The sequence below is a fragment of the Bombina bombina genome, chromosome 7 (assembly GCF_027579735.1).
Source record: "Bombina bombina isolate aBomBom1 chromosome 7, aBomBom1.pri, whole genome shotgun sequence".
Lineage (NCBI taxonomy): Eukaryota > Metazoa > Chordata > Amphibia > Anura > Bombinatoridae > Bombina > Bombina bombina.
The window spans coordinates 581,614,662-581,633,887 of NC_069505.1; the positions used below are offsets into that span (position 1 = coordinate 581,614,662).

At 41.0% G+C, this 19,226-nt stretch overlaps 1 protein-coding gene across 1 annotated transcript in view; it reads right to left on the reverse strand.

Moving 5' to 3' along the window:
- Window positions 1–16,161: 16,161 nt before the first annotated feature.
- Window positions 16,162–19,226, reverse strand: part of PPP1R10 (protein phosphatase 1 regulatory subunit 10) — a 30,093-nt gene continuing 27,028 nt past the window's right edge. The window contains 4 exon segments of the mRNA XM_053722049.1: window positions 16,162–17,468; window positions 17,557–17,850; window positions 17,989–18,165; window positions 18,270–18,378. Of these exon segments, the coding sequence (XP_053578024.1) occupies window positions 17,359–17,468; window positions 17,557–17,850; window positions 17,989–18,165; window positions 18,270–18,378 (690 nt within the window). The 3' untranslated portion in view covers window positions 16,162–17,358.

Below are 19,226 nucleotides of genomic sequence, written 5' to 3' on the forward strand. Positions count from 1 at the left end.
CTTTTGTTCTTTGTTGAAACGAAAGGAACGAAAACGATTATTAGCCCTGTTTTTACCTTTAGATTTTTTATCCTGTGGTAAAAAAGTTCCTTTCCCACCAGTAACAGTTGAAATAATGGAATCCAACTGAGAACCAAATAATTTGTTACCCTGGAAAGAAATGGAAAGTAAAGTTGATTTAGAAGCCATATCAGCATTCCAAGTTTTAAGCCATAAAGCTCTTCTAGCTAAAATAGCTAGAGACATAAACCTGACATCAACTCTGATAATATCAAAAATGGCATCACAGATAAAATTATTAGCATGTTGAAGAAGAAGAATAATATCATGAGAATCACGATGTGTTACTTGTTGCGCTAAAGTTTCCAACCAAAAAGTTGAAGCTGCAGCAACATCAGCCAAAGATATAGCAGGTCTAAGAAGATTACCTGAACACAGATAAGCTTTTCTTAGAAAGGACTCCATTTTCCTATCTAGAGGATCCTTAAACGAAGTACCATCTGACGTAGGAATAGTAGTACGTTTAGCAAGGGTAGAAATAGCCCCATCAACTTTAGGGATCTTGTCCCAAAATTCTAATCTGTCAGGCGGCACAGGATATAATTGCTTAAAACGTTTAGAAGGAGTAAATGAATTACCCAAATTATCCCATTCTTTGGAAATTACTGCAGAAATAGCATCAGGGACAGGAAAAACTTCTGGAATAACCTACAGGAGTTTTAAAAACCTTATTCTAAACGTTTAGATTTAGTATCAAGAGGACCAGAATCCTCTATTTCTAAAGCAATTAGGACTTCTTTAAGTAAAGAACGAATAATTTCCATTTTAAATAAATATGAAGATTTATCAGCATCAACCTCTGAGACAGAATCCTCTGAACCAGAGAATCATCAGAATCAGAATGATGATGTTCAGTTAAAAATTCATCTGTAGGGAGAGAAGTTTTAAAAGATTTTTTATGTTTACTAGAAGGAGAAATAACAGACATAGCCTTCTTTATGGATTCAGAAACAAAATCTCTTATATTATCAGGAACATTCTGCACCTTAGATGTTGAAGGAACTGCAACAGGCAATGGTACTTTACTAAAGGAAATATTATCTGCTTTAACAAGTTTGTCATGACAATCAATACAAACAACAGCTGGAGGAATAGCTACCAAAAGTTTACAGCAGATACACTTAGCTTTGGTAGATTCAGCACTTGACAGCGATTTTCCTGTAGTATCTTCTGACTCAGATGCAACGTGAGACATCTTGCAATATGTAAGAGAAAAAACAACATATATATAAAGCAAAATTGATCAAATTCCTTAAATGACAGTTTCAGGAATGGGAAAAAATGCCAAAGAACAAGCTTCTAGCAACCAGAAGCAATAAAAAATGAGACTTAAATAATGTGGAGACAAGAGTGACGCCCATATTTTTCGCGCCAAATAAGACGCCCACATTATTTGCGCCTAAATGCTTTTTGGCGCCAAAAATGACGCCACATCAGGAACGCCGACATTTTTGGCGCAAAATAACGTCAAAAAGTGACGCAACTTCCGGCGACACGTATGACGCCGGAAACGGAAATAGAATGTTTGCGCCAAAAAAGTCTGCGCCAAGAATGACGCAATAAAATGAAGCATTTTCAGCCCCCGCGAGCCTAACAGCCCACAGGGAAAAGTCAAATTTTAAGGTAAGAAAAAATGTTAAATTAAAATGCATTATCCCAAATATGAAACTGACTGTCTGAAAATAAGGAAAGTTGAACATTCTGAGTCAAGGCAAATAAATGTTTGAATACATATATTTAGAACTTTATAAACAAAGTGCCCAACCATAGCTAGGAGTGTCACAGAAAATAAGACTTACTTACCCCAGGACACTCATCTACATATAGTAGATAGCCAAACCAGTACTGAAACGAGAATCAGTAGAGGTAATGGTATATATAAGAGTATATCGTCGATCTGAAAAGGGAGGTAAGAGATGAATCTCTACGACCGATAACAGAGAACCTATGAAATAGACCCCTTAGAAGGAGATCACTGCATTCAAATAGGCAATACTCCTCACATCCCTCTGACATTCACTGCACGCTGAGAGGAAAACCGGGCCCCAACTTGCTGGCGGAGCGCATATCAACGTAGAATCTAGCACAAACTTACTTCACCACCTCCATCGGAGGCAAAGTTTGTAAAACTGAATTGTGGGTGTGGTGAGGGGTGTATTTATAGGCATTTTGAGGTTTGGGAAACTTTGCCCCTCCTGGTAGGAATGTATATCCCATACGTCACTAGCTCATGGACTCTTGCTAATAACATGAAAGAAAAAACGACAGCCATGTGGTAAAAATCATGCCCATAAAGTTTTATCACCAAGTACCTCAGAAAAAACAATTAACATGCCAGTAAACGTTTTAAAATTGAAAATTATGAAGTGTTATTAATAAGCCTGCTGCTAGTCGCTTTCACTGCAGTGCAGGCTCAAATATTACTTTAATATTGACAGTATTTTCTTAGTGAAATTCCATTCCCCAGAAATACCTCAGAGTATACATACATACATACATACATACATACATACATATCAGCCTGATACCAGTCGCTACTACTGCATTTAAGGCTGCACTTACATTACATCGGTATTAGCAGTATTTTCTGTCAATTCCATTCCTTAGAAACATAATTTATGCTTACCTGATAAATTTATTTCTCTTGTAGTGTATCCAGTCCACGGATCATCCATTACTTGTGGGATATTCTCATTCCCAACAGGAAGTTGCAAGAGGACACCCACAGCAGAGCTGTAATATAGCTCCTCCCCTAACGGGTCATAGCCAGTCATTCGACCGAAAACAAGCCGAGAAAGGAGGAAACCATAGGGGTGTAGTGGTTACTGTAGTTTAAATTTAAAAATTACCTGCCTTAAAATGACAGGGCGGGGCCCGTGGACTGGAGTACACTCAAAGAGAAATAAATTTATCAGGTAAGCATAAATTATGTGTTTCTCTTGTTAAAGGTGTATCCAGTCCACGGATCATCCATTACTTGTGGGATACCACTACCAAAGCTAAAGTAAACGGATGAAGGGAGGGACAAGGTAGGAACTTAAATGGAAGGAACCACTTGCCTGTAAAACTCTTCTCCCAAAATATAGCCTCCGAAGGAAGCAAAAGTATCAAATTTGTAAAATTTTGAAAAGTATGAAGCGAAGACCAGTCGTCGCCTTGCAAATCTGTTCAACAGAAGCCTCATTTTTAAAGGGCCCAAGTGGAAGCCACAGCTCTAGTGGAATGAGCTGTAATCCTTTCAGGAGGCTGCTGTCCAGCAGTCTCATAGGCTAAGCGGATTAAGCTTCTAGCCAAAAAGAAAAAGAGGGTTGCCAAAGCCTTTTGACCTCGCCTCTGTCCAGAGTAGACAACAAAACAAAGCAGATGTTTGACGAAATCTTTAGTAGCTTGTAAGGTAAAACTTTAAAGCACAGACCACGTCCAGATTGTGTAACACAAGGAGTGGAACAACAATCTCTTGATTGATATTCTTGTTAGATACCACCTTAGGTAAGAACTCAGTTTGGGTACGCAGGGACTACCTTATCCGTATGAAAAATCAAGATAAGGAGAATCACATTGTAAGGCAGATTAGCTCAGGAGACTCTACGAGCCGAGGAAATAGCTACCAAAAAAAAAAAAAAGAACTTTCCAAGATAAAAGTTTATCTATGGAATGAAGAGGTTCAAGACGGAACTCCTTGAAGAACCTTAAGAACCAAGTTTAAGCTCCATGGTGGAGCAACAGGTTTTAAACACAGGCTTGATTCAAACTAAAGCCTGACAAAATGCCTGAGCGTCTGGAACAGCTGCAGACGCTAGTGTCAAAAGAATAGAGCATGAGCAAATATCTATCCCTTTAAGAAACTAGCTGACAATCCTTTTTCCAAACCTTCTTGGAGAAAAGATAAAATCCTAGAATTCTGACCTTACTCCATGAGTAACCCTTGATTCACACCAATAAAGAGATCACTACGCATACCTTAGGTAAATTTTCCTGGTGACAGGCTTTCGTGCCTGTCTTAAGGTATCAATAACTGACTCGGAGAAGCCACGCTTTGATAAAATCAAGCATTCAATCTCCAGGCAGTCAGCCTCAGAGAAATTTAGATTTGGATGGTTGAAAGGACCCTGAAGTAGAAGGGTCCTGTCTCAGAGGCAGAGACCATGGTGGAAAGGATGACATGTCCACTAGATCTTGCATACAAGTCCTGCGTGGCCACGCAGGTGCTATCAGAATCACCAATGCTCTCTCCTGCTTGATCTTGGCAATCAGTCGAGGGAGCAGAGGAAACGGTGGAAACACATAAGCCAGGTTGAAAGACCAGGGCGCTGCTAGAGTATCTATCAGTGTCGCCTTGGGATCCCTGGACCTGGATCCGTAACACGGAAGCTTGGCGTTCTGGCGAGACGCCATGAGATCCAGTTCTGGTTTGCCCCAACGGAGAATCAGTTGTGCAAATACCTCCGGATGGAGTTCCCACTCTCCCAGATGAAAAGTCTGACGACTTAGAAAATCCGCCTCCCAGTGCTCTACACCTGGGATATAGATAGCTGATAGGTGGCAAGAGTGAATCTCTGCCCAGTGAATTATTTTTGAAACTTCTAACATCTCTAGGGAACTTCTTCTTCCCCCTCGATGGTTGATGTAAGCTAGTCGTGATGTTGACCGACTGAAATCTGATGTACCTCAGAGTTGCTAACTGAGGCCAAACCTGAAGAGCCTTGAATATCGCTCTTATTTTCCAGAAATATTTATTGGAAGTAGAGACTCCTCCTGAGTCCACGATCCCTGAGCCTTCAGGAGTTCCAGACTGCACCCCAACCTAGAAGCTGGCATTTTTTGTTACATAGTCCAATCTGGCCTGCGAAGGGTCATACCTTTGGACAGATGGGACCCGAGATAGCCACCAGTGAAGAGGATCCCTGGTCTCTTGTCCAGATTCAGTTGAGGGGCCAAATCTGTGTAATCCCCGCTCCACTGACTGAGCCTTCATAGTTGCAGCGGTCTGAGATGTTAAGCGTGCAAACGCACTATGTCCATTGCCGCTACCATTAAGGCCGAGTACTTCCATACACTGAACCACCAAGGGGCGCGGAATGGAATGAAGAACCCGACAGGAATTAGAAGCTTTGATAACCTGGACTCCGTCAAGGTAAATTTTCATTTCTACAGAATCTATCAGAGTCCCTAGAAGAGGAAACTCTTGTGAGTGGGGATAGAGAACACTTTTCCATCGTTCACTTCCACCCATGCAACCTCAGAAAATGCCAGTACTACGTCCGTATGAGACTTGGCAATTTGGAAGTTTTGACGCTTGTATCAGGATGTCGTCTAAATAAGGGGCTACTGCTATGCCCCGCGGCCTTAGGACCGCCAAAAGCGACCCTAGAACCTTTGTAAAGATTCTTGGGGCTGTAGCTAATCCAAAGGGAAGAGCTACAACTGGTAATGCCTGTCTTGAAGAGGCCAACCTGAGAAACCGATGATGATCTTTGTGTATCGGAAAGTGAAGATAAGCATCCTTTAGATCCACTGTAGTCATATATTGACCCTCCTGGATCAGGGGTAGGATGGTACGAATAGTTTCCATCTTGAACAACGGAACTTTAAGGAATTTGTTTAAGATCTTTAGATCCAAAATCGGTCTGAAGGTTCCCTCTTTTTTGGGAACCACAAACAGATTTGAGTAAAAACCCTGTCCTGTTCCTCCTTTGGGAACTGGATGGATCACTCCCATAACTAGGAGTCTCGTACACAGTGCTAAGAATGCCTCACTCTTTATCTGGTTTGCAGATAATTGTGAAAGGTGAAATCTCCCTTTTTGGGGGGGGAAGCTTTGAAGTCCAAAAGATATCCCTGGGATATAATTTCCAATCCCCAGGGATCCTGAACATCTCTTGCCCACGCTGGGGCGAAGCGTGAAATTCTGCCCCCTACTAGATCCGTTACCGGATAGGGGGTCGTTCCTTCATGCTGTCTTAAGAGGCAGCAGCAGCTTTTTGACCTGCTTACCTTTTTTTCCAGGTCTGGTTTGGGTCTCCAGACCGTCTTGGGATTGAGCAAAAGTTCCCTCTTGTTTATTATTAGAGGAAGTTGAGTGCCGCACCTGCCTTGAAGTTTCGAAAGGCACGAAAATTAGACTTTTTTGGCCCTAGATTTGGACCTGTCCTGAGGAAGGGCAACAACCTTTCCTCCCGTGATATCAGCATAAATCTCCTTCAAACCAGGCCCCGAATAGGGTCTGCCCCGTGAAGAGATGTTAAGTAGCTTAGATTTTAAAGTCACGTCAGCTGACCATGATTTAAGGCCATAGCGCTCTGCGCGCCTGTATAGCAAAAACCAGAATTCTTAGCCGTTAGTTTATTCAAATGAACAATGGCATCAGAAATAAAATAATTGGCTAGCTTAAGTGCTCTAAGTTTGCCAAGTATGTCATCCAATGGAGGTCTCTACCTGTAAAGCCTCTTCCAGAGACTCAAACCAGTTACGCCGCAGCAGCAGTGACACGGGCAATGCATGCAATGGGCTGTAGGATTAAAACCTGGTTGAATAAATATTTTCTTAAGGTAACCTTCTAAATTTGTTATCCATTGGCTCTTAAAAAAAACACAACTGTCCTCGACAGGGATAGTAGTACGCTTTGTTAGAGTAGAAACTGCTCCCACCACCTTAGGGACTGTCTGCCATAAGTCCCGTGTGGTGGCGGTCTATTGGAAAACATTTTTCTAAAAATAGGAGGGGGAAGAGAACGCACACCTGGTCTATCTCCATTCCTTATTAATAATTTCTGTATACCTTTTAGGTATTTGGAAAAAACATCAGTACACCACGACCGCACTGCAAAGCATTTATCCATTCTACTAAAATTTCTCTGGCACTGCAATGGTATCACAGTCATTCAGAGCAGCTAAAACCTCCCTAAGTAACACGCGGAGGGTGTCAAGCTAAATTTAAATGTAGAAATATTAGAATCATGTATCTTTCCTGAGTCATTAACATCACCCACTGACTGAAGCTCTCTTCCTCAGCTTCTGCATATTGTGAGGCAGTATCAACATGGTTCTTAAAGCGTCAGTATGCTCTGCATTTTGTCTCACCCCAGAGCTATCTCGCTAACCTCTAAGTTCAGGTAGTCTGGCTAATACCGCTGACAGTGTATTAGCCATGACTGCCGCCATGTCTTGTAAAGTAAACGCTATGGGCGCCCTAGATGTACTTGGCGCCATTTGGGCGTGAGTCCCTTGGGCGTGAGTCAAAGGGTCTGACACGTGGGGAGAGTTAGTCGGCATAACTTTCCCCTCGTCAGATTCCTCTGGTGATAATTTTTTTAAAAACAGAATATGATCTTTATTGCATAAAATGAAATCAGTACATTTGGTACACATTCTAAGAGGGGGTTCCACCATGGCTTTTAAACATAATGAACAAGGAGTTTCTTCTATGTCAGACATGTTTATACAGACTAGCACGCTTGGAAAACACTTTAAATCAAGTTAACAAGCAAATATAAAAAACGGTACTGTGCCTTTAAGAGAAACAAATTTTGTCAGAATTTGAAAAACAGTGAAAAAATGCAGTAAATCAAACGAAATTTTTACAGTGTATGTAATAGGCTAGCAGAGCATTGCATCCACTTGCAAATGGATGATTAACCCCTTAGTTCAAAAAACGGATCAAAAAAACGAAAGACTGGTTTTTTTTTGTTTTTTTAACAGTCACAACCAACTGCCACAGCAAGCTGTGGTCCTACCTTCCCCAATAAACGACTTTGGAAAGCCTTTGAGCCCTTTAGAGATGTCCTATAGCATACAGGGGACTCCTGAGGGAAGCTGGATGTCACAGTTTGTAATTTTAACTGCACCAACTGTAACTTTTATACTATAACAGTGGAAAGCCTCAGTAAAACTGTTTCTAGTCAAAATTTAAGCCAGCCATGTGGAAAAAACTAGGCCCAATAAAGTTTTATCACCAATGCATATATAAAAACGATTAAACATGCCAGCAAATGTTTATATTGCAATATCATAAGGGTATTACCCCTGGGAGTAAGCATGATACCAGTCGTTATTAAATCACTGTATTCAGGCTTAACTTACATTAATCCGGTATCAGCAGCATTTTCTAGTGTTTTCCATCTCTAGAAAAAATTATAACTGCACATACCTGATAGCAGAATAAACTGCACGCCATTCTCTCGCTGAAGTTACCTCATCTGTGTAATCCCCTCAGACATATGTGAGAATAGCAATGGATCTTAGTTACAACCTGCTAAGATCATAGAAACCTCAGGCAGATTCTTCTTCTATTTACTGCCTGAGATAAAATAGCACAACTCCGGTACTATTTAAAAATAACAAACTTTTGATTGAAGAAAATAAACTAACTATATTTAACCACTCTCTCCTACAACATCCTAGCTTGTTGAGAGTTGCAAGAGAATGACTGGCTATGACAGTTAGGGGAGGAGCTATATTACAGCTCTGCTGTGGGTGTCCTCTTGCAACTTCCTGTTGGGAATGAGAATATCCCACAAGTAATGGATGATCCGTGGACTGGATACACTTAACAAGAGAAAAATAATTTACTGCACATACCTCCTTGCAGGTGGGCCCTGCATGCTATCCCCTGTTCTGAAGTTACCTCACTCCTCAGAATGGCCGAGAACAGCAAGTGGATCTTAGTTACGACCGCTAAGATCATAGAAAACTCAGGCAGATTATTCTTCTTATGCTGCCTGAGAACAAACAACACACTCCGGTGCCGTTTAAAATAACAAACTTTTGATTGAAGAAATAAAAACTAAGTTTAACACACCACAGTCCTCTCACACGTCCTATCTTTAGTTAGGTGCAAGAGAATGACTGGGTATGACGTAGAGGGGAGGAGCTATATAGCAGCTCTGCTTGGGTGATCCTCTTGCACTTCCTGTTAGGGAGGAGTTATAATCCCATAAGTAATGGATGACCCGTGGACTGACTACACTTAACAGGAGAAAGGTACATTTTTGAAGAAAACGAGTGAAATGTCAATTTTGATGAATTTAAGTGCCCTTGTTTTTAATATTATTATTAAAAACTGGGCACCAAGATTCCTCTAAATTGACCTTCACTTTAAGAAACGCTGCTCTACTGTTTAAATTTTAAGATGCCCCTTCTTTGGACATATTTAAAAAGAAACTAAAACATATACTTAGTTATTCTTCACTAAAATCAAATAAAATATTTGATCACCTCTATCTTTATCCTATTAAAGGGACAGTCTAGGCCAAAATAAACTTTCATGATTCAGATAGAGCATGTAATTTTAAACAATTTTCCAATTTACTTTTATCACCAATTTTGCTTTGTTCTCTTGGTATTCTTAGTTGAAAGCTTAACCTAGGAGGTTCATATGCTAATTTCTTAGACCTTGAAGCCCGCCTCTTTCAGATTGCATTTTAAAAGTTTTCCACCACTAGAGGGTGTTAGTTCACATATTTCATATAGATAACACTGTGCTCATGCACGTGAAGTTATCTGGGAGCAGGCACTGATTGGCTAGACTGCAAGTCTGTCAAAAGAACTGAAAAAAGGGGCAGTTTGCAGAGGCTTAGATACAAGATAATCACAGAGGTTAAAAGTATATTATTATAACTGTGTTGTGTCAGCCGCTCTGGAATCAATCCGGGATGTAACCCAACTGCTAGCGTGAATTGAAAGCACACGCTAGCACACTGAGAAATATCCAGGACGTGACCCACTCAGGAAGCAGATTAGAAGATAACAAAAATGAATATTGTTCCAGAATGCAGGAAAGCCACAAAGGATAAAACGTCCCTTTAAGTAGTACAAAGAACAAAAAGGAAATGCTCTTACTTTGAAGCTTCTGAAAAAGGTCCTCTTTAGCAGGCTTGTAAAACAAAGGAAAAGTTCTCTTTTGCAGCTTGTAAAAGTATAATGTCCCTTTAAGCAGGTTTATAATAAACAGAAAGGCAAAGTTCTCTTTTGCAGCTTGTAAAAGTAAATGTCCCTTTTAAGCAGGTGTATAACAAACAGAAAGGCAAAGTTCTCTTTTGCAGCTTGTAAAAGTAAATGTCCCTTTTAAGCAGGTGTATAACAAACAGAAAGGCAAAGTTCTCTTTTGCAGCTTGTAAAAGTAAAATGTCCCTTTAAGCAGGTCTTGTTTAACAAAGAATAGGTTTAAAGGTAAAGGCCAAAGCAAGGTCAGGCAGGCAGAAGTCGGCATCCAAATATCAGCAAAAGGTATAGGCAAAAGACAGGGTCAGGCAAGCAGAAGTCGGCATCCAAGTGTCAGCAAAAGGGTAATAGCTACAGGCAAGGTCAGGCAGGCAGAAGTCAATGTCCAAATATCAGCAAGTAGGGATTAGGCAAGAGGCTTGGTCAGGCAGAAGTCGGTACACAGAAGAATAAAACTGATATGGTACTCACAATCCAGGGAAACAAACAAACGGGCCCAGATTCAGATCTCCCGCCGAGATTTAAAGGGCAGGAGCGTAACCGTCATCAGAGGGGTGTGAGAGAAAGCGTCATGTTGCTAAGCAACATGACGTCAGAGACACAGAGGAGTTCCGGGAGCCGCGGCGACACGGCGATGAACGGAAGCGCTCATGACAGCACCCCCTCCTCAAGGGCCCCTCCGGGGGACAGGACCAGGTCTATCAGGATGAGTCTTGTGGAAGGTCTTGACCAATATTGGAGCATTTACTTGATGAGCAGGTTCCCAAGAACGTTCCGTGACTGGATAACCCTTCCAATGAATGAGATAATACAATTTCTTGCCCCGCAATTTGGAATCTAGAATATGGCTGATCTCAAACTCAGGATGTCCATGCACCAATAACGGTGGAGGTTTAGAAAAAGGCTTAGAATACCTGTTAATCATCACAGGTTTTAAAAGAGAAACATGGAATACCGGATGGACTTTGAGAGACTTGGGTAAAGCTACCCGATAAGCAGTGGAACATACCTGACCCAGTATTCGGAAAGGACCCACATATCGTGGTCCCAATTTGTTAGAAGGTTGTTTCAGGCGAAGAAATCGAGAGGAAATCCAAACTTTATCACCAGGGCGATATTTGGGAGCCTTTTTCCGTCGAAGATCCGAAAAGAACTTGTAACGTCTAGAAGTTACAGAAAGAATACGATGTATCTTCTGCCAATGTCGAGTTAATCTTCGGGCTGTAAGATCAGAAGCAGGATTCACTGTGGAGGAAGTATGCAAAGGGAACGTCCTAGGCTGATATCCGTAAGCTGCATGAAAAGGAGAAGTCTGAAGGGAGGAATTGTACCGGGCATTATGGGCCAATTCAGCCAAAGGAAGGTAAGAAGTCCAGTTAGAATGATAATGATCCACATAATGTCTAAGATATGTTTCAAGACACTGGTTTACTCTTTCAGTCTGACCATTCGATTGTGGGTGGTGAGAAGTAGAGAGAGATATAGTAGTACCAAAATGTTTACAAAGTGACCTCCAAAATCGAGAAACGAATTGTACCCCTCTATCTGAAACAATATCAAGAGGAAATCCATGGATTCTTACAATATGTAGAATAAAAAGTTCAGAGAGTCTTTTGGCAGATGGTAATCCTGGCAAGGGTACAAAATGAGCCGTCTTAGTGAACCTGTCGACCACCACCCAGATAGTATTGTTCCCAGTGGACAAGGGAAGATCGGTAATAAAGTCCATGGATACATGAGTCCAAGGCTGGTGAGGTATAGGCAATGGTTGGAGTAATCCTGAAGGAAGTTGGCGTGGAGTTTTGTTCATGGCACATTGTGTGCATACTGAGACGTAATCCTTCACATCTTGAGAGAGTGTAGGCCACCAGACATGTTGTTTGAGGTTTCGAGTGGTAATACTGATGCCAGGATGTCCAGAAAGGGGACTATCATGAGCCCAGAATAAAATCTTGGAACGAAGGCGTTCAGGAACAAAGAGTAAACCATTGGGAGGTTTACAGGACAAAGGAAGACGCTCTTGAGCGGACTGTAATTCTTGTAACCAAGAAGTTGTTAACTGGGCAATGACTTCATGAGGTTGGAGAATGGTACCAGACTCAGGAACTGGGGTATCTTGAAATTGTCTGGAAAGTGCGTCTGCTTTAATATTTTTTGAACCAGGTATGTAAGACAAATTATAGTGAAACCGAGAGAAGAATAAGGACCAGCGTGCTTGCCTGGAATTTAGTCGTTTGGCTGTTTGGAGATACAGAAGGTTCTTATGATCAGTAAGTATAGTAAATGGCAAAGAAGTACCTTCCAGCCAATGTCTCCATTCATCCAATGCCATCTTGATGGCAAGCAACTCTTTATTCCCTACGTCATAGTTAAATTCGGAAGGAGTGAATTTTTTAGAGAAAAAAGCAACAGGATGAATCCTTCCAGTCTCTGGTATTCGTTGAGACAGAACCGCTCCAGCAGCAACAGAGGAAGCATCCACCTCCAGAATAAATTGAAACTCAGGATTTGGATGACGAAGGATAGGAGCTGAGGAAAAAGCTTCTTTGAGAGATTCAAAAGCTTCTATAGCCTCAGACGGCCATACTTTACAGTTTTGTCCTTTTCTTGTGAGAGAAGTAAGAGGAGAAGTAATAGTAGCAAAATTCTTGATGAACTTTCTGTAATAATTGGCGAAGCCTAGGAAACGTTGTAAAGCCTTCAAAGAATCAGGTCTAGGCCAATCCAAAATGGCAGAAAGTTTAGTAGGGTCCATTTCGAATCCAGATGCCGATATTACATAACCCAGAAAGGGTATGATTTTTTGATGGAAAGAACATTTCTCCAGTTTAGCAAACAGATGGAATTCTCTTAGACGTTGAAGTACTTTCTTGACGTGGTGCACATGATCTTGGTGGTTCTGAGAAAAAATTAAGATGTCGTCCAGGTATATGATAACAAAAATATTCAAAAAATCACGAAAGATCTCATTTACAAAATGCTGGAAAACCGCCGGAGCATTGCATAGCCCAAAGGGCATGACCAAATATTCATAATGCCCAAATCGAGTGTTAAAGGCAGTCTTCCACTCATCTCCTTTGCGTATACGGATCAAGTTGTATGCACCACGTAGGTCGAGTTTGGTGAAAATGGTGGCTCCCTGAAGATAAGTAAAAAGTTCAGGAATAAGGGGCAGAGGATAACTGTTCTTGATGGTAATCTGATTCAATCCACGATAATCAATACAGGGTCTTAATCCGCCATCCTTTTTTCCCACAAAAAAGAAACCAGCCCCTACAGGGGAAGAGGAGGGTCGAATAAATCCTCTAGCCAGATTGTCTTTTATATATTCTTCCAGAGCCATGTTTTCTGGTTTAGAAAGTGGATATGTTTTGCCTCGAGGATAGGCAGCCCCAGGAAGGAGGTCAATGGGACAATCAAAAGGGCGATGAGGAGGAAGACGTTCCGCTTCTTTTTTGGAGAAGACATCCACAAAGTCATGGTAATGCATAGGTAAGGATTCCGGAGTTTCAACTGTGAGAGCAATAGTGAGTGGTAACTTAGTAATCTCTTGAAGACATTTAGTCTGGCATGTAGATCCCCAGGAAGTGAGTTCACCGAAAGTCCAAGAAAAAATGGGATTGTGAATCTGGAGCCAGGGTAATCCCAAGATAATGGGAAATTGCGGAGTGGGAATGACATCGAAACAAATTGTCTCAGAATGAAGTATTCCTACGGTGAGGATTAAGGGTTGAGTAGAAAACTGAATGTATCCAGAACCCAAAGGATCTCCACTGACCGTAGAGACTGAAATGGAATACTCCTTCTTTAGTAAGGGTATAGAATGAGTAGAAACAAATGTAGAGTCAATGAACACACCTCCAGCACCAGAATCAATTAGGGCTTGGGTATAGATCTTCTTTTGTCCAATTAGAAGAGTTACTGGAACAAAGAGTTTCTTGTATAGGGAATGACCACTATTTTGGCTTAACTCAGTTCCCTGGACTAGAGTTAAGCCCTGGCTTTTACTGGCCTAGTAGGACAATCCCTTAATAAATGTCCTTTAAGGCCACAGTACAGACATAAGCCAAGAGTCCGTCTTCTTAAGCGTTCAGTCTCAGTTAATTTTATACTTCCTACTTCCATGGGTTCAGCCTGGTCAGTAGTAGGAGAGGCTGGAGTGACTGGACTAGAAAAACGAGGAGCTAAACGAAAAGGAGTTCGAGTGGCAGTCCTCTGTGTTCTATCCTTTTCTTGTTGGCGTTCACGAAACCTGGCGTCGAGACAGATACAGAGATTTATTAAGGCTTCTAAGGACTCTGGAAGTTCACGATACACCAATTCATCCTTGAGACGCTCAGAAAGTCCTTTACGGAAAGCGGCTCTGAGTGCTCCCTGATTCCAAGTGGTTTCAGAGGCAAGGGTGCGGAACTCAATTGCATATTGAGAGACTGGTTGATTTCCTTGACGTAAATCCAGGAGAGTTGCTTCAGCAGCGGATGACCTTCCAGGTTTATCGAATACGTTTGAGAATGTAGATAGAAATGTATCAACATCCAACAGTATAGGATCATTCTTTTCTAGCAAAGGTGACACCCAAGCCAAGGCTTTTCCTTTCATTAAGGAAATAAGAAACGTGATTCTAGAAGAGGCAGTAGCAAAGAGAGTAGGGCTATTTCGGAAATGAAGACGGCATTGATTCAAAAAGCCTCTACATTCTTCAGGATTCCCATCATATTTATCCGGAAGAGGAATCCTGGGACTTAGTTGTACCTGAGACTGATTGTTAGGAATCGGAGGAGGTAATGCCTCAATCGGATTTGGATTGGGATTAGGATTGGGAGGTGCGGTAGCAACCAAATTTTGTAATAGAGCAGTAATTTGATCAAGTTTAGTGTCCAGAGACTGCAAGTGAGTGGCATGAGAACCCAAGAGCTGTCCCTGGTGAGCCACGGCCATAGATAATTCAGTGGGGTCCATTTTTATGGCCCGTTTGTAATGTCAGCCGCTCTGGAATCAATCCGGGATGTAACCCAACTGCTAGCGTGAATTGAAAGCACACGCTAGCACACTGAGAAATATCCAGGACGTGACCCACTCAGGAAGCAGATTAGAAGATAACAAAAATGAATATTGTTCCAGAATGCAGGAAAGCCACAAAGGATAAAACGTCCCTTTAAGTAGTACAAAGAACAAAAAGGAAATGCTCTTACTTTGAAGCTTCTGAAAAAGGTCCTCTTTAGCAGGCTTGTAAAACAAAGGAAAAGTTCTCTTTTGCAGCTTGTAAAAGTATAATGTCCCTTTAAGCAGGTTTATAACAAACAGAAAGGCAAAGTTCTCTTTTGCAGCTTGTAAAAGTAAATGTCCCTTTTAAGCAGGTGTATAACAAACAGAAAGGCAAAGTTCTCTTTTGCAGCTTGTAAAAGTAAATGTCCCTTTTAAGCAGGTGTATAACAAACAGAAAGGCAAAGTTCTCTTTTGCAGCTTGTAAAAGTAAAATGTCCCTTTAAGCAGGTCTTGTTTAACAAAGAATAGGTTTAAAGGTAAAGGCCAAAGCAAGGTCAGGCAGGCAGAAGTCGGCATCCAAATATCAGCAAAAGGTATAGGCAAAAGACAGGGTCAGGCAAGCAGAAGTCGGCATCCAAGTGTCAGCAAAAGGGTAATAGCTACAGGCAAGGTCAGGCAGGCAGAAGTCAATGTCCAAATATCAGCAAGTAGGGATTAGGCAAGAGGCTTGGTCAGGCAGGCAGAAGTCGGTACACAGAAGAATAAAACTGATATGGTACTCACAATCCAGGGAAACAAACAAACGGGCCCAGATTCAGATCTCCCGCCGAGATTTAAAGGGCAGGAGCGTAACCGTCATCAGAGGGGTGTGAGAGAAAGCGTCATGTTGCTAAGCAACATGACGTCAGAGACACAGAGGAGTTCCGGGAGCCGCGGCGACACGGCGATGAACGGAAGCGCTCATGACATGTTGGTTATGCAAAACTGGGAAATGGGTAATAAAGGGTTTATCTATCTTTTAAAACAGTAAAAATTCTGGTGTAGACTGTCCCTTTAACCTCAGAATTTACTAATATTTTATGCTTACAATTTTTACTTTGCCAAAACATATTTTCTTGGATAGATGATCAAATGTTCACATTATTAGCTACATTTTAAGAGAGACAGAATAAAACGATACAGACCAACACACAGGATTTATTTATCTTTTACAAAGTTTACAAAAAGAATCAAGAAAGAAATGATCCAAAAAAAATTAAGTCCTTCTAGGGACCCATAAGAAGGAACAAAAATTTAAAAAAAATACCTTATATTCGTCAACAGTTTTCACAGAAAACAATTTTTAAGTGACAGGAGACAGAGACATTATATTCCTTATAATATAATATGGATGGGTGCAAGAAAGGTTTAAAATGCCTCTGTGCTCCTATTAATACTGTATATACATATTAAGTGTGAACGGTATTCTGAAAAAATGTTTTTGCAGCAAAATTATGAAATATACAGAAATATCCCCATTGAACATTCTCTGATTAACAGCAATACTTTCTTATTTAGAAGCCGGAAGTGTACCAATACACAGCATGTTTGTTCATGAACAGTGTATACTTAATATTATACAGAGCATCATGTTCATTGACAATGTATGGATACTAAGTATCACTATACTGCACAAATTGTTCATTATCGGCAGATACATTCAGCATTATTGTACAGCGGAGCGAATCGTCGTCGCAAGTTTAAGATTCTGGGATATGCAAACATAGTGTAGTGTTTTAGAACAGCAGCATAAAAGTTGGTAAATGCAGGAAACAGAAGAGGATGGAAGACTGGAAATTAGGGGAAAAGTGATGAGGGAACGAGACAAAAATCAGATAAATGATGGCAGCAGCAGGAAGGAAAAAAAAAAAAAATCAATGTACTCCATCACAATTTTCTTATACACGACTCCTCATGAGTAAAACTTGTTTTGTTTTTATGTCCTTTTTTCCCTCCAGCAAAGATAAAAATGGCCCATTATCAGAATTAAATAACTGAATACAAGTCTTTTTATATTTGCTCCTCCAAGGATACCCTGAACGGAATAAATAAGAATGATTACTATATACTGGGCCTGTCATGTGCATTTATTGGTTTGCAGGAGATCTTTCAGTGGTGAAAAAAAAAATAATGAAAATAAAATGGAGGAGGAGCTAATACTGTCTTTTTCAGCAGGTTCCACTTACAAAAAGCTTGAGGTGATGGAGAGATTTTGGGGCCTCACAGAAGCCATTAAAAAATTAAAACAAAAAAAGGAATAGCATTGTCCGTAGTCTGTTTGCTCACTGCTTGCGCAGGGAAGATGGTGTTACAAGACTTCAAACAGCATACACATCTAGGGAAGGTGGGGGCCGTTTATTCCCGGATGATAAAAGGCACAGTTACTCTCATACCGGCAGTTCCCCTTCATCATGAAGTGTCGGCAGACAGGACGGTCAGATTTATCTAGGGATGAAAAGAGACAAAAAAAATTAGTACCTAGATCAGAGGGAAAATGTATCACTATTGGGTTTCTGAAATTAATAGTGTTTACCTCCTCTGTGTCCATGTCCCCTGTGCTCCATTCCATGGGGGCCATTCCGTCCGCCTCCTGGAGGCCCTCTCTCTCCTCCTCTACCTCCTCTCCCTCTAAAGCCTGGATCTCCTCTTCCTCCTCGGTTTCTGTGGAATGGGGGTGGTGGTCCTCTGTCTCCTCCTCTCATTCCCCCTCCATGAGGTCCACCCCCTCGCATGTTCTCATTAGGTGGAGGTTCCCAATAACCATCATGTTGTGGTGGTGGTGGTGGAGGTCCCATCATTCTGGGGCCAGGTGGTGGGCCATGGGGACCTATAATATAAGAACGGGCCAGAGTTAATATACATCTCTCACATTAACGGTTCTCATAAAACAAATGTTTAACTCAGAAATTTGCACCAGTCAGTGGAAAGAAAGGCATACAGTTTGTATAGTGTGCAATGTTTGTACCTTGGAATGGAGGTCCAGGGGGACCTGGTGGTGGGTAGTGTTGAGGTGGTGGTTGATGGGGTGGTTGGTGAGGTGGCTGATGTGGTGGTGGCAGGTGCTGTGGTGAATGGTTTGTAGCTTGATTTGGAAAGCCATTTCCAACTGGTGCTGGTCCCAGCAACGCTTGTCCCGGTCCAGCTGGAAGAAAGAGCAAGGTTAAAAGTTAGATCCAGAAATGAACGGCATAAAACTGGGAAAACATATAGATTCCTTTTGCTTTACTAGGTAGCAGTGGAACATACCAGGCCCTGGTGGTCCTTGGTTCTGTAAAGAGCCCAACAATTGTTTAATCTTGTCGGAGAAGTCTGGCTGATTCATGAGGTCCTCTGGTTTTGTATTGCCCTGAGCACCCTGTAAAAAAAATAACAGTGTTAAGATAACATTAGCAGTGGGCAGCTTAGCCTACCAATTACAAACTCTACTAAATTGTATAATTATACAAGCCATACACACAAACATACAAATATATACCAAATTTACAGTTGCATTAAAATGTCTATTTACTTGAGACTTTCGCAAAACAAAATAAACTGTGTAACAATTCTAACTTAAAAAAGGGATTAAAGGGACAGTAAAGTGAAAACTAAAAACTTTCATGATTCAGATAGGGCATGCAATTTAAAACAACTTTCCAATTTACTTTTATCATCAAATTTGCTTTGTTCCCTTTGTAGTATTTTTGAAAAGCTAAACCTAGCTAGGCTCAAACAGATTTCTAAACAGTTGAAAACCGCCTCCTAGCTCAGAGCATTTTGAAAGTTTTTCACAGTTAGACTGTGCTAGTTCACATGTGTCATATAGATAACATTGTGCTCACTCCCGTGAAGTTGTTTAGGAGTCTTAACTGATTGACTACACTGCCTGTCTGTCAAAGGCACTTAGATAAGGAGGCTGTATGCAAAGGCTTAGATACAAGGTAATCAAAGAGGTAAAAAAGTATATTAACATAACTGTGTTGGTTATGCAAAAACAGGGAATGGGTAATAAAGGGATTATCTATCTTTTTAAATAAGAACATTTTGGTGTAGACTGTCCCTTTAAACAATACAAAAGATGAAACAAAATAAACTCCAAACATAGAAAACAGATGCTCCACATGCCCCATGAAATCAGTGTTACCCAATTTGGACTTAAAGGGACATGAAACTAAAATTTTTTCTTTCATGATTTAGAAAGAGCATACAATTATAAACAACTTT